Raw genomic sequence first — 15,403 nt, 5'->3', positions numbered from 1 at the left:
AGAACCAAAAGCCTCAGAAATTACTATATACCTCAAGCACATTTTAACATTCTAAAAATGCACACCATCCATTATACGCAGCACCTATAGCGACGAAATGGCTACCCAGAGGGCCAACAAAATGTGTACAAAATTAGACTACCAATACGCCACACCTAACTTTTCATTATGTTCAAGACAAGTAATTGAATACATGAAAAATGAGTGGTACGTGCTAAAATTTAAGTTATTTTGCCTTAAACGCATAGGGTCAAAGGAGAAATAATGTATATGGGGTACCTTCAAAATCACTTTCAAATTGGAGGCAAGTCACATCATCTAGATAATGCAGGTTTTTTCTGCTCTGCAAAAGCAAGGGCTTAGAAAAAAAGACGTTAAAGATAAAATCTTGGTTCAGATGAAAATCGGCAACCATTTCATGACAAAACAAAGTTTGTGGGACACACTGGCTTCTGATCAGGTAATGTGCTTTACAAGATAAATCTTTAATTTGTCCAACATGTCCAGCAGAAGCGAGACACCAGGAAAACAGTTTTCCATGTGAAAAATCTAGGTCACAAGTAGCCATAAATTCAATGGGCTGGAAACTTAAAGGGACAAGAAGTAAGTTTTAGACCCACTGTCGTCTGGTTTTTGGAGAGTGAAGCAGAGGTGCTGCTTTAAACCAGTTCAAAACTATTTCAAAGTACAATAGGTATATGTTTAAAGACAGGCATGTTATCCCAGGGGTAGGATATAGGTCCTAGGTTCTACGACCAAAGGCAAGTACGGAGGTAGAATAGGGACATGGGGCTTTGCACTCAAAGTTATCCCATGGAGGAGCAGGAAGACTGTTAGGGCGCCGGGGGTGAACTTCAGGAACAGTTGCTTTTACTTAACTGCCTTACTAATTTTCCCAGGTCAAACGATGGAGCTTCGCAGGGGACACAATCGTCCTTTCTTGTGGTGAGGGGTGCCGAGGTGTTACAGGATCCAGTGCTTTTTCCAGTTGGGTCCAATTGCAATACCAGAACGATGAATTCAGACTGCCGCAGTGCAACCCCGTTAGGATACTTCACAGGATGGATCAAGAAGAAACGTTCCAGTGACGGTGACCACTTATAGGTGCCGTCGTAGAAGCCACTCCAGCTCAGCCTCCTTAGATGCTAGGAGGCTGACATTTCAGGAGAAGTTGACTTATGGGCCAAGTGGCAGCCAGAGTGCTTAACGCAGAATGACAATACCCCACAAAGGAGCTGGTTAGTTCATAGTTCAGTGGCCCTTCTTGGGCATGCAATTTCAAGTAGTTGTCAAGACTAGTTGGTCCCACTAGTACAAAGGCTGAAGCACCAATGAGGGTCTTCAGAGATCAGGCAGAGGAGCAGGGCTTCACTGAAACAATTACTAGAGGTGATTACTGGTCCACTGCAGAAGTCATCCTAGGGTTGTCAGCAGGCTGTTCTTCGCAGGAATACTAGCTCTAATGTAGAGCTGAAGAATGGCTTATCCAGTATTGGAGCTAGAAGTCAAAGCCCAACAATGCAAAGGATATGCCACATTCAAACAGCCCGTAGTTGTCCAATCAGTTGGGTTCTTGTGATAAATTTCACATCCGCAGATGGAGACCCCCCCCCCAAATCCCCTTAATCACTAGCCAGCGAAAGCAGCAGCTTTCCCGTGCAAGTGCATGACCTTACAGGGGATTTCCTAACCTGAGAAGGCAGGAAGGCGGCCAAAATATAATATGGCCAAAGAATAAGTAAAAAACCTTATGGCATGGCCATCTTAGGGTGCTAGACACCATTAGTAGCAATTTGCGTTAAAAGTGCACAATTCAAATACAAAAACCGTAAAAAAAATTACTTTGTCAACAGCTCGTTTTAGGCACATAAAAAGTAAACAAAAATCCATAATAACAAAAGTTAAGGGGATAGAATCCCCACTGAACTGTACGGTGCTGTGTGCGATACAAAATACAGGAAATCCAAAAGAAACAGTTCCTTAGTACTGACAGTATTTGCAACTAGTCAGTTTGCCCATAACAATGAGCAAAAGGGAAGTGAAGCTCAAGGATTTACTTTTCCCTTCAAAGTCAGGACAGGATCAAAAATAAGAAAATAGAAGTGTCCCATTGCCATTAATGGAGGGAAAGGTGCAAATGAGAGTGTTTCCATACATGAATGAGCTCTATGAATATAGGAAATCACTGCAGCATTTCTTGGAAACCTTTGCAGTGCCCTTTCTTGGACAAGACGGCAGGAAAGCCTTGAAATTAAAAATGTAAATTGCCAATGAACTGACTGTCCCAGAGGCCAAGAGTTAAGCATTTGCAGGCAGAAATATCCCAATCCATATTCCAAGCCTTCAGTGGTGATCGCAACCTTGACTTTGGGATGACCAAAGGGGAAATATTTTCTCGGATAATTCACCAAAGACTTGGTCAATTGACGGCAAGATGCAATTGAAGCGTCTTTACCTTAGTCTTGCTCAGGTGGCAATACACGACACCAGAAGGCCTTACAGCATCTAGAACCACCAAGACATGTTTCTCCTCTCCAAAGAAATTAATTTGCAAAAGGGGCGCAGGTTTTTCTAGATCTAGAATCACTGGAATGTTCTGAGATATACATGAGCTACCACAATTGATGGGAATAGCATGGGGATGCCTTCAAACCAAAAGGTGACATGCATACTAAAACAAAAAGGTCTCTTGGGGCATATGTACTATCTAGTCATGGCTCATTTGGCATCCTGTAGTTGCAAAAATGCCATTCAGGCCCCTCCTTTATGAAGGAACGAGAAAATGTAGGGCTATGTCAACATAGGGAAACATTTCACATGGAGGAATTATTCAGGTTGAAAACTGCAATTGATCCTATTCCTCCAGTTTGCTTCAGGCTGGAGCAATAGCAAGAAAATATTCCTAATGCCCGTACTCTCAACGGTGCCCGTTCTACCCAAATGGATTTTATTTCAGAATTTCTTGTAATAAGTCTAGAGGCGGCTGCCTAGATTCAGGGACAGGAGGTGTTGCAGGAAATGAAAACTAATAACCATGTTTTACAACAGAAAGCAGAATTCTCCTGAGCAATTAGCCTGAAATTAAAACTTTTTGTAATTCTTCCTACAAAAGATTCTTGATATTGAAACTATGGTAAAGGTCCCCTCAAAGAAAGTCTCATGGTAATCGTGGTTTCTTGTTAAGCTGTTAGGGGAGTCTCTTTTTGCAACTAGCCACCATTCACTACAATGAAGCCCCACAGCATATGTGCTTTCTGCCTGGATTCTGACATTCTGCAGGAGAGGACTGCACTGATACTTAGTGTGCCTTTCATTTTAAGTTACATGACAGTAACCTCGGTTATATGTACTGAATAAACTGCTGGCAGTGAACAATCTCATTTTTCCCGGTGCAAAACTGTGCACTTTTATTTACTACGATAAAGACTTTGAAGTACCATATACTGAAAACGGCTGCTCCTCTTGGTACAAGGCAAGTTATCTAGTAGTCTTCCCTTCTCCCTCAGATCAGAAACTGCCAAACTAGGGTATGCACTTTCACCAGAATTCAGCTCTGGGCTTACGGTCTGCTTGGTGTATGAACCGCACACCACCGAAAAAAGTGTTGATGGGGTTGCAGGGTGGTCATGGTTTCAAGATTTGTTACCGTTTAAGTATACTTTGTATACGTATTATCAGTGTGTAAATTGGAATGACAACAAAGTTCATTGCAGAAGTTAAAATGCAAAAACTGAAATCTTTCCCAACACCCTTACATTTTTCTGGCATTTATTTTTTTTTTTTTTTTTTTTTTTTTTTAAGTGAAATGAGCATTCTCCACAATTATGGCAACACGTATAAACCAGGAGTAGAAACTGGTTACATATTGATACAAAAATCAAGCAACTGAAATATCAGCAATTACAGTGGTTAGAAACCAAAGAAAACTAGTCCTAAAGGTCGATGTCCCAGAACAACCAGATACCAATTTCCTTACAGATACACTAGCATGTAATTTATCAAGTGGTTGCAGTGGCAGCCACAATATTAATTCCAATGACCATATAACCAGTGAATTGTAAACAAGCTACTTGTCTGGCTAAGGGACTTGTAGTATTGCAATGTCTCCCCCAAAGTAAGAACTTGAAGGAAACATAGGAAAGAGGATGTTACTAATACCTTCGATTTTACAAATTGTACTTTAATGAAACTTAATCAGATTAAACATGCACAGTAAACAAATAAGACTGCACCATCCAATGAAGAACTTTTCAGCTATGTAGAGGAAAGGTGATTGGATATTAAAATCAAAGCGTTGAGATATGTAGTGCTTACTGTATCAGAGTTTCCTTCTAAAAGTATGTTAATTGCTCTGTGCACATCCCCATTGCAATCATGTAGTGCCACCATGCACTCATCCTGGTTCTTTCCCGTTACTTCCATGAGCTGCATAAAAAACAAGTCAAATACCAATATTAGCATTGCGTTCCTATAATGCCCATTAACACAGCTCATACAATCAACCTTGGAAGCATTATTATAGTGAATTACAAAAACTCAAAACATGTTTTAATTGCTTTATTCGACTTAAACCATTAGCAAACAGACATAAGAAAAAGACCAATTCACAAGGTAATTAGGCATGCATGGGTATGGTATACAATATCGGAGGTGGTAGAGAAAGCAAATTTGATAAAACATTAAAAGTACAGAGAGTTCCCAAGAGGTAGCGTCTCCGCCCAAGCAAGCTCCTGAAGGGAGAGCATGCTCGCAGGGATGCTCCACGTTCTTATTCGAATGCTAGACAGAACTTTATTTCTTAAAATCCAAGCGTGATAAATATCTCGCTATCGAGTAGAGAACCTTTCAGTACAAGGAACAAGAAAAAACAGTTATAGCTTTCCATGTCCTCCTTATGTTCAAAGGCAACAAGAAGAGTCTCAGGTAAAATAAAACCAGGCAGTGTAAAATGCAGGAGGGATTCATCAGCTGCGTCACAAAGGGGGAATATACCAGTGTTAAGAACAAATCAAGATCGGGTGCAACATGTCAGATAAAAATTCTAGTCTGAAGCACACGTGATTTTATCATTTATGTGTGTAGTTTCACATACAAAAAAGAAAATGCAAAGTGGATTTACAAATTTGCAATAGAATCTAGACATCCACTTGCATACAGTTTCAATACATTTCATATTTTCAACTTGGAAAATTTATAAAGTAGATATAAAATTCACATATTCAAGGTAAAAATGTTGTTACATTATTACATGGGTAATTAATTTGGCTGTTTCCTTACTATGCTTGAGTAGGTCTGTCAAGCTTGCCTGAGGCCATGACCAACTTTCAGACTCGATAAAGGGCAATGTGAACAGATTTGTTGTCCGAATTAAAGCAATGCCCAAAGACGGTCGCCTTATCCTGCAACAAAAGGGCCTGATAGATATGACAATGCATTACTTACCGTAAAAGCATTTGATGGTTGTATCTGCTTAGATTCACATGCTGTGCATAGGTCCGACATCCAGTGGTCACTGCAGAGTATTGCATTTTGTTTTTCGTAGTCGAAAAGGGGACGTCGACAAGGCGTGTCTGTAACACTATCCCTATAGTGACGTGCGTTGTACCCACAATCCCTCACGCGTCGAGGTCCCTCTGTTTGTATTTTTCTGCCCTGAGGGAGCCTTCTAGACGTGCGTGAGTACAGAAAAGAGAGAAATATAGTAGAGGATGTCTATGTTCCTTCCATCCGAGCGGGGAGGAAGGGCGGGCGCATGTGAATCTAAGCAGATACAACCATCAGAAATGCTTTTACGGTAAGTAATGCATTGTCTTCTGATGTTGTTAATCTGCTTAGAATCACATGCTGTGCATAGACTAGCGAGCAGTACCCGGAGTTGGCGGTGGGTTATGAGAAGTAACAGTAGAGAAAAGATGTCTTAATACTGCCTGCCCACCTGGGAGTCAGATCTAGAGTGTGCATCTAGACAGTGTTTTGTAAAGGTGTGCACAGAACTCCAGGTAGCCGCTTTGCAGATGGACTCAAGGGGAACATTTGCAATGAATGCTATGGAAGCCCCAGTGCCTCGAGTGGAATGTGCTCTTGGCTTGAAGGGTAGTTCTCTCTTAGCAAGAGTGTAACAGAGAGTGATGCATTGTACAATCCATCTAGATATAGTGGACTTAGAGACTGCATCTCCTTCTCTTCCTGCTGCCACCAAGACAAAGAACTGATTAGTCTTTCTCAGTGTTCTGGTTCTTTCCATGTAGAACATGACAGCTCTGCGTACATCTAGTGTATGCAGACTTTTTTCTCCCAAGCTGGAAGGGTTTTGAAAGAACGTTGGTAGTTCTATAGATTGGTTTACATGAAATTTCGAGATGAATTTTGGTGCAAACCTTGGGTGTGTGCGAAGAACCACCTTATCCTTGTGAACTGATATGAAGGGGTCTAGTACAGAAGGAGCCTGTAGTTCACTTACCCTCCTAATGGAGGTGATAGCGATTAGGAAAGCAGTCTTAAGAGTGAGGTATTTAAGAGTTGCCTTGTGCATCGGTTCGAAAGGAGTGCCCATGAGTCTAGAAAGTACCACGTTTAAGTCCCATCCGGGAGCTGGGTTAGCTATCGGGGGGTGTATTCTCTTTACCCCTTCCATGAAGGCCTTGATAACTGGTATCTTCCACCACGACACTAAGTTGGGAAGTGGTGTATGCAGAAAGTGCCGCTAGGTGGACTTTAATGGAATTGAACACTAGACCTGAATCCAGTAAATGGGTCAAGTACAGAATAATGGTAGTGGCAGAGCAGTCAACCGGGTTGATGTTCTTACTTCTACACCAGATGACAAATCTTTTCCACTTGCTAGAATAGCAGTGGCGAGTATTAGGTTTTCTGGATTCCCTGAGGATGTCCATACATCTCTGAGGGAGATGTAAATGTCCAAATTCTATGATCTCAGGAGCCAGGCTGCTAAGTTCATGGTCTGAGGGCATGGATGCAGTGTCCTGCCCTTGTCTTGTGACAGCATGTTGTACGGGCAGGGAAGTTTCATTGGGGGAGATAGGGACATCTCCATCAAGTGGGCGAACCATGGCTGCCGGGCCCACATTGCGGCCACTAGTATCATGGTAACCTGCTCCTGGTGCATCTTGTGCACCACTTTGTTGAGGAGGGGAGTCGGGGGAAAGGCGTAAACAAATTTCCCTAACCATTGAATCAACAGACCGTTCCCCTTGGACTGGTTCTGGGGGTACCTGGAGGCGTAACTTTGGCATTGTGAATTCTCCAGGGTTGCGAACAGGTCTATTTCCGGGAATCCCCATTGCGTAAAGACGTCTAAGACGATGTCTTCGTGCAATTGCCATTCATACTCTTTGGGCAGGGGGAAGTCTCTGCTGAGTTTGTCTGCTAGCAGATTGAGTTCCCCTGGTACATGTTGTGATAGTAGGAACATGTTGTGTTTGAGAGCCCACTTCCATATATTCTGGGACAGCTTGGACAGTGCTGGAGAGTGAGTGCCCCCTTGCTTGTTGAGATAGTACATGGCTGTGGTGCTGTCTGTGAGGACCATCACTGTCTTTCCTTGTAGTTCCAGCAGGTTTATATGCTTGGATGCTAAGCTCGGAGTCCACACTCCGTGAGCAGTTTGATGGGATAGGTGAGCCCCCCATCCTGTGAGGGATGAGTCTGTGGTTAGAGTGGCTTCCACTGCGGGTGTGGCAAAAGTCTTCCCTAATAACAGGTTTTCATTTGTCCACCACCGTAGCGAGAGAACCAAGGCCTGCGAGACCACCACTAGATCGTCCCATTGTCCGCTGGCCTGACACCACTGGCTGTAGAGCCACTCTTGCATTGGGCGTATGAGCAGACGCGCGTGAGGTACCAAATAAATACATGACGCCATCATCCCTAGCAAGCGCATTGCTTTGCGTACTGTCACCTGTCGACCTGCCACATAATGGGGGATTTGAAACAGCATGTTTTGGACCCTCTCGTTGGAGGGGAAGACGAGGCCGTCCTTTGTTCGAATTAGAGCCCCTAGGAATTGTTTGATTTGGCTGGGGTCTAAGCTGGACTTCTTTTCGTTGATGGAGAAGCCCAGTTGGGACAAAAGGTCTACGGTCTTTTGGGTATTGGAGAAGCATGTTTCGTAAGAATCCCCTGTTATGAGCCAGTCGTCGAGGTAAGGGTATACCGGGATTGATAACCTGCGCAGGTGGGCCGCTGCCACTGCCAGTACTTTCGTAAATACCCTTGGTGCAGATGCTATCCCGAAGGGTAGTACTCTGAACTGGTAGTGTTTGTTCTCTATTTTGAACCTGAGGTATTTTCTTTGCGCTGGCAACATTAAAATATGAAAGTATGCATCTTTCATGTCTAGTGTTGTCATGTAATCCCCCTGTGATAACAGTGGGATTACTTCCTGCAAGGTCACCATACGAAACCTTTGGGGTTTGACAAACTTGTTCGCTGGACGCAGATCTAATACAGGGCGCATGGTTAAATCCTTTTTGGGTACAAGGATGTACACTGAATAAATACCTTCTATTACCTGAGATAGGGGGACAGCCTCTATAGCTTCCTTTTTCAGTAGCTCTTCTACTTCTTGAAGAAGAATAGTGAGGTGTTCCGGTGTCATGCGCCGGTTCCGTGGGGGTCTGTATTTCGGGGAACCGTTGAATTCGATCCAGTATCCGTGGGCTATGGTGGATAATACCCAGCGGTCTGACGTTATTCCCTCCCATGCTGAAAGGAACGATGTTAGCCGGCCCCCGACCGGTGATGCATGGGAGGGGCCCCGATCTTTGGGTCATTTGTTGGTATTGGGTGTGGGGCCTTTGGGACTGGAGCCGCGCCCTCTTCCTTTGCCACGACGTTGGCCTTTTTGAGTTGGGTGCTCTGGTTAGAGGGCCAGTGGGTAGCAGAGTAAAATTGCTGTTGGCTTTGCTGCTGGCGTTGGCCACGAAAGGAGCGTCTAGTGCCATAGCTGCGTCTGTTAGGTGGCCTAGAAATTTGGTCAAGAGTCTTGATGGTATCAAACTCTTTTTTCGCATGTTCTAGGGCCTCATCAACTGCTTTCCCAAACAGATGTGTTTGCTCTATGGGCTTATTTATCAGGGAAGCCTGGGTTTCCGGCTTAAATCCTGAATTGCGCAGCCAGACATGGTGTTTGAGAAGTATTCCCTAAACCAGGGAATGGCCAGCTGTCTTTGCGGCATCTAAGGAGTTCTTTACGATGCCCTGGTTTACAAGAATTCCCTCTGATATAGTAGCTAACAGGCGTGAACGCAGGGGTTCTGGTGCGTCCTCTGCTTCGCTGCGCAGTTTGCTCCCCTGTGCATCTGCGTAGCTAGCTAGTAGGGAATTGTGATTTGCAATCCTAGTTGAGAAGGCGGCGGAGGTCGTGATTCTCTTCCCAAGTGCATAGAGCTTCTTGCCCTCTTGGTCAGGTGGTGCCTCACTAGTAGATAGTGGTACCCCTGCTCTCTTTCTCGTATTAGTAACTGAGTCCGGAATAGAATGTCCCCTGATGTACAAAGGGTCAGATGACGAAGGGCTGAAGAGCTTTTCTATCCGAGGGTTGACCCCTCTAACTAAGGCCGGACTGGAAAGGGAAGGAGTTATTCTTCTCCTTATAGAAGCCAGGAGCAGAATAGACTGACTGACCGGGGCTTTTTCTTTAATAACTTTTTCTACAAAGTCTATGTCCGGAAGAGTCTCCCCTGAGTATTTCAAAATGCGCTGCTGCCTTGCGCAATAGTGCATTAAGTGAAGGTTGGTCATCTATGGGGGAGGGGTTCCCAATAGGTGAGTCCTTGGGAGGAGAAGGGTGAAAGACATCAGTGTCTGAGTGCACTGATGGGGATTGCCAAGGCTGCAATGATGGGGAGTGCCAGGGCTGTGAGGTAGCTGCATCTTCTTCAAAAGCTCCTGCACTAGTGTAAGGGTCTTCCTCAAACCTCTCCTCCTCATGTTCTTCCTCTCCACCCAAACACTCCTCATCTTCCTGGAGGTATTGCTCCTCTTCAGTGAGGTCCTATGCGTCTGTAGAAGGGGGAAACAGCCTAGGAATCTTGACCCTAGGGTCATCCTGGGTCCATTCTCTTGGTCTTTTGGGTGTGGGTGGGTTTTGGCTACCCAAAAACCTTTCCATTTTTTCCATACAAGAATGGAGTCTTTCCAGGGTCTCATGGGGAACCCCTGAATAGTCTAGAGGGTGGAAATCAGTGTTTTCACCTTCAAAACGCTTAGAACGCTCCCACGTCGTCGACGAAAGGTTTCCGTCGCCCTCAGAAAAGCCCTCCGGTAGTTCAGAAGTGCCTTTAGATGAATGGGGCAGTTCCTGGCTACTCTTGTGCTTTTTCGGCGTTTCTATTTCCTTGGGTGCGGTATTCGACGTCTGTTTCGTCGTCCGCTTACGTTTGTCCTCGGAAACAATTCTCGCCAGGCTCTCGACGACGAGTTCGTCAGTAGAGGGTTCTGGAGTCGGCGTTGCCTGCGTTGCGCGTTGTTTCTCGACGGCTGCGCTATGGAGCGTTACGTCGGATGTTTTTGAGGTAGCGCCCGTGTTAGATGAAAGCCCAATCGCTGGTCGCGGCTGCGTTTGCGGGTGGGGCTTGAGACCCTTGCGGTCTGAGGTCGACGCCGGAGTGCCCTGCGTCCCCTTCGGCACTGGTGGATCCTTCGCCCTCGACGAAGAAGAGCCGTGGGTTGTGTGCTAAGGCCTATGGGGTCTGTGTGCGTCCTTGTCGCCGGGGTGTTCATCCCCATAAGCAGGGCGTGAGCCGAGCCCGTCAGGGACGGACGTCGAGGAGCGCGAGCGCTCCTTCTGGGGGTTAATGACTTCCGTAACGGACGTCGAGTTATCACCCTCCTCATCACTTTCTGTAACAGCGGCGGCGGGTGAGGAAACTGACTTCGACATAGCGTAGTCCGCCCACCTCTTACCTTTCCGTTCTTTAAGTGTTCTTGGTTTCAAAAGCTTACAGGCCGCGCAGCTGTCCTCTTTATGATCGAGGGGCAAGCAACGATTACAGAGCTTGTGTTTGTCCTTCCAAGTGTATTTGCCCCTACAGCGTGGGCAAAACTTAAAAGGTGTCCTCTCCATAGCTGAGGCAATAAAAACTGGTGATAACAACCCCAAGGGAAAGATAGGGGAGAAAGAAAGACATTCTCGACGAGAAGATAAAAGTTTGAACCCCCACTCTCCCTACTGTATGTTGGCCGGCGAGGCCTGGCCATGTGTTCAGCAGCGCCGAAGGATCTCCTCCGTCGAAAACTTGCTCGGCGGAGAGCAAGCTTCACAGCGAACGTCGAGGGGAGGGATCTTTAACAATAAGTGTATATTAAGGACCGAGGTCCGTAGTAATTGTTTTGCAATGTCTCTCTAGGAGCTCCGCGTAAGGCGACCATAAGCTGGGCGGAAAAAAACAATCTGAGGGACCTCGACGCGTGAGGGATTGTGGGTACAACGCACGTCACTATAGGGATAGTGTTACAGACACGCCTTGTCGACGTCCCCTTTTCGACTACGAAAAACAAAATGCAATACTCCGCAGTGACCACTGGATGTCGGACCTATGCACAGCATGTGATTCTAAGCAGATTAACAAACATCAGAAATATGGGTTACATTACTCACCATAATCGTATTTGTGATGCTTGTATCTGCTTAGATAAACATGCTGTGCATAGGCCAACATCTAGTGGAAGCTGCAGGGTATTTGTTTTTCGAAACTCGAAAAGGAGTGTCAAACTAGGGCGTGCCAGTAATACTAACCCTAGTGTGACGTCCACTGTACCCATGATCCCTCATGCGTGTAGGACCCTCAGATTGTATTTTTTCTGACATGAGGTAGCATGAGGAGTAGCGCGAGTACAGAGTTCCAAGCAGATAAGACTACAAGCATCGATGCGCCTTCTCTCATAGGGGAGGAAGGGTGGGCACACGTGAATCTAAGCAGATACAAGCAGCAGAAATACGATTACGGTGAGTAATGTATCCCTTCTGAGGCTTGTGAAATCTGCTTAGATCACATGCTGTGCATAGATTAGCGAGCAGTGTTAGGAGGTGGGATGTGAGAAGGGTCATGAGCGAACAAATGTCTTAGAACCGCTTGTCCCACTTGAGTTTCTTGGAATGAGTGTCAATGCAGTAGTGCTGAGTAAAGGTGTGAATAGAGCTCCATGTAGCTGCTTTGCAAATGCTGTCAAGGGGTACATTTGCAATGAGTGGCTCCAGTACCTCTTGTAGAGTGTGCCCGTGGCGTAAAAGGCAGTGTTTTATCTGAAAGGGACTAGCACAGTTGGACACATCCACCTATCCACCTTGAGATGGCATTCTTAGAGACGCAATCTCCTTCTCTGCCTGGAGCTATGGAGACAAACAGCTGATCTGTTTTTCTTAGCGGTCTGGTCTGGTCTACATAGTAGAGGCCCGTCGTCCTCACATCTAGTGTGTGGAGTTTCACCTCCACAGAGCTTTTGGTTTTGGAAAAAGGCTGGCAGCTCAATAGACGGGTTAACATGGAATTTGGAAATGAACTTAGGTGCAAACCTAAGGTGAGTACGTAAAACCAGTTTATCCTTATGAATAGTAAAGAAAGGATTCTGCACTGACAGAGCTTGAATTTCACTGACTCTTCTCATGGAGGTGATGGCTACTAAGAAGGCAGTCTTATAACTGAGTTGTTTGAGACTAGATTTGTGCATGGGCTCAAAGGGGAGTCCCATGAGCTTAGCAAGTACCACATTAAGGTCCCAGCCTGGAGGTGGGTTAGAAATTGGAGGGTGGAGTCTCTTTACCCTTTCCATAAATGCTTTGACAACTGGCACTTTCCACCATGACACCTTGTTATGGGAAGTGGTGTAGGCTGATAAAGCTGCCAGGTGCACTTTAAGTGAGTTAAACACTAACCCTGCATCCAATAGGTGGAGCCTATAGGTGACAACATCAGAAGGAGTCCAATCAACTGGGTTGATTTGCTTTTTCTGGCACCAAATAACGAATCATTTCCATTTGTCATAGTAACAGTGCCTTGTGTTAGGTTTTCTTGACTCTTACAAGATATCCATAGATCTCTGGGGTAAATTGAGATGTCCGAACTCTAGGACTTCAGGAGCCATGCTGCAAAGTTCATTGAGTTGGGCTGAGGATGCACTGTTAGCCCCTCGTAATAGGAGAGTAGGTTGTACCGGCACGGGAGTTTGATGGGGTTGCACAGCGCCAGTTTGCGCAGGTTTGGATGCCATGGTTGTCTCGCCCACATAGGAGCAACCAGGATGAGCATCATCGGTTCTCTGTGGATCTTGTTCACCACCCTCATCTGAGGGGTTGGTGGAAAATCGTAGCCAAACATCCCTGACCAATTCATCCATACATCGTTCCCCTTGGAGCCTGGCTGGGGGAACCTGGATGCAAAGTCTGGGCATTGCCGGTTTTCGCTTGTGGCGAATAGGTCTATAGTGGGGAAACCACACTGAGAGAAGAGGTCTCCTACGACTTCGTGTAGTGTCCATTCGTGTTCTTCTGAGAGGGGATCCCTGCTCAGGGCATCTGCTAGCGAGTGGAGATCCCCTGGGACATGTTGGGATGACAGATAAATCTTCCGTTTGAGTGCCCATCTCCATATTTTATGAGCAAGCTTGGACAGACTTGGCGAACGAGTGCCCCCTTGTTTGTTTAAGTAAAACATTGCCGTCGTGCTGTCTGTTAGGATCTGCACTGACATGTTGGATAGAAGGGGTTTGAATGCCTGAAGCGCTCTGAAGACTGCCAGAAGTTCAAGCAGATTCATGTGGTTCTGAGCCACTATGAGACCAGAGACCCTGAGCTGTATGGTGCAGGTAGGGGGCACCCCACCCTGCTAGGGAGGCGTCTGTTATGACAACGGCCTGGATCTCTGGATCGTAGAAAGGTTTCCCCTTCGTAAGATTCTCTTGTCCACCTGCGGAGACTCTGTACCAGTGTTGGCGAAACAGCCACTAGATCGTCCCACTGGCCACTTGCTTGAGACCACTGTTTCGCCAACCATGCTTGCATGTGGAGGCGCGCGTGGGGAACCAGGTAAATGCACGATGCCAACATGCCTAGCAAACGCATCGCTTTGCGCACCCTTCTTTGGTGACTGGCCCGATATTGAGGAATTTGCAGCAACCAATTTCAAATTCTTTCCTCCGATGGAAAGGCCAACCCCTCTTGGGTGTTTAAGACAGCTCCTAGGAACTGTTTTGAGGTGCTTGGCACCAGGCTCGATTTTCTCTCGTTGAGTGAGAAGCCCAATTGGAAGAGGAAGTCGATTGTTCTTTGAATGTTTAGTCTGCAAATCAAGGGGGAATCCCCTGTGATGAGCCAGTCGTCCAGATAAGGGTACCCTGAGATTGCCTCCCTGCGTAGGTGCATCGCCACCACCGCTAGTACCTTGGTTAATACCCTTGGAGCCAACGCTATTTTGAAAGGCAGCACCTTGAACTGGTACAAGTTCAAGATGCTGGTTGTCCATTTTGAAACGCAAGAATATTCTGTGCGCTGGGAACATTGAAATATGAAAATAGGCATCTTTCTTATCCAATGTTGCCATGTAATCCGTTTTTAGTAGAAGGATTACCTCTTTTTGTCACTTGACATACTTGTATGCAGGGCGCAAATCTAATACAGGGTGCATTGTTCGATCTTTTTTGGAACAAGGAAACAAGTTGAATAAATACCCCCGTTTACCTGGTTGATTGGGACCACTTCTATGGCGTCCTTTAATCGAAGCGCTGTTATTTCTTCTAGAAGGATCCGCTGATGTTCCTCAGAGTGGACCTTCTGTCGTGGGGGGGTGGTCGTGAGGCCGTTGAAGTAGTTCTGTGCAGTAGCCCCCAGCTACTGTGGACAGCACCCATCTGTCCGAGGTGATACCATCCCATGCGCGGGTGAAGTTGGAAATGTGTCGTCCTACTGGAGATGCATGGGAGGGTACCTGGAGCGGAATGTCACTTGCTCCGAGGTGGGGTGCCACTTCGAGCTGGGCCTCTGCCCCAACCACCACGACCTCTGCGTTGTCCTCGTGGATGGCTTTGGAAGTCTTGTCCTTGATTGTTGCCATATGAACCTTGTCCTTCTGTAGCCAGATCCTCTGTGAATGTTGGCCCCGAAAACGGCGAAAATTACCGTTACCCCTTTGACCAGTAGGTTTGTATGTGAGCTGACCTAAAGATTTTAGAGTGTCATACTCCTCCTTTGCTGTCTTGAGTGCGTCTTCTACAGCCTTGCCGAAGAGCACATTAGGTTCCACTGGCATATTAATCAGAGGCGCTTGCGTTTCTGGCCTAAAGCCTGACTGGCGAAGCCATGCATGCCTTTTTAGAATAGTCCATTCTGCAATGACTCTCCCGGCATTGTCAGTTGCATCGAAATTTGACTTGAGGAGACAAGTAGACA

At 46.0% G+C, this 15,403-nt stretch overlaps 1 protein-coding gene across 11 annotated transcripts in view; it reads right to left on the bottom strand.

Moving 5' to 3' along the window:
* The window catches only part of UBAP2 (ubiquitin associated protein 2), a 1,758,279-nt gene that overhangs the window by 1,486,604 nt on the left and 256,272 nt on the right, over nt 1–15,403 (bottom strand). For all 11 annotated transcript variants that reach the window (XM_069626852.1, XM_069626853.1, XM_069626850.1 and 8 more), the window contains exon 4: nt 4,315–4,425. In XM_069626852.1, coding sequence (XP_069482953.1) covers nt 4,315–4,425 — 111 coding nt within the window. The remainder of the gene's footprint in view (nt 1–4,314; nt 4,426–15,403) is intronic.

The sequence above is a fragment of the Ambystoma mexicanum genome, chromosome 6p (genome assembly GCF_040938575.1).
Source record: "Ambystoma mexicanum isolate Mex_15411 chromosome 6p, UKY_AmexF1_1, whole genome shotgun sequence".
Classification (NCBI taxonomy): Eukaryota; Metazoa; Chordata; class Amphibia; order Caudata; family Ambystomatidae; genus Ambystoma; species Ambystoma mexicanum.
The sequence above is the reverse complement of the archived record's forward strand: the minus strand, read 5'-3'. Positions and strand labels throughout refer to the sequence as shown.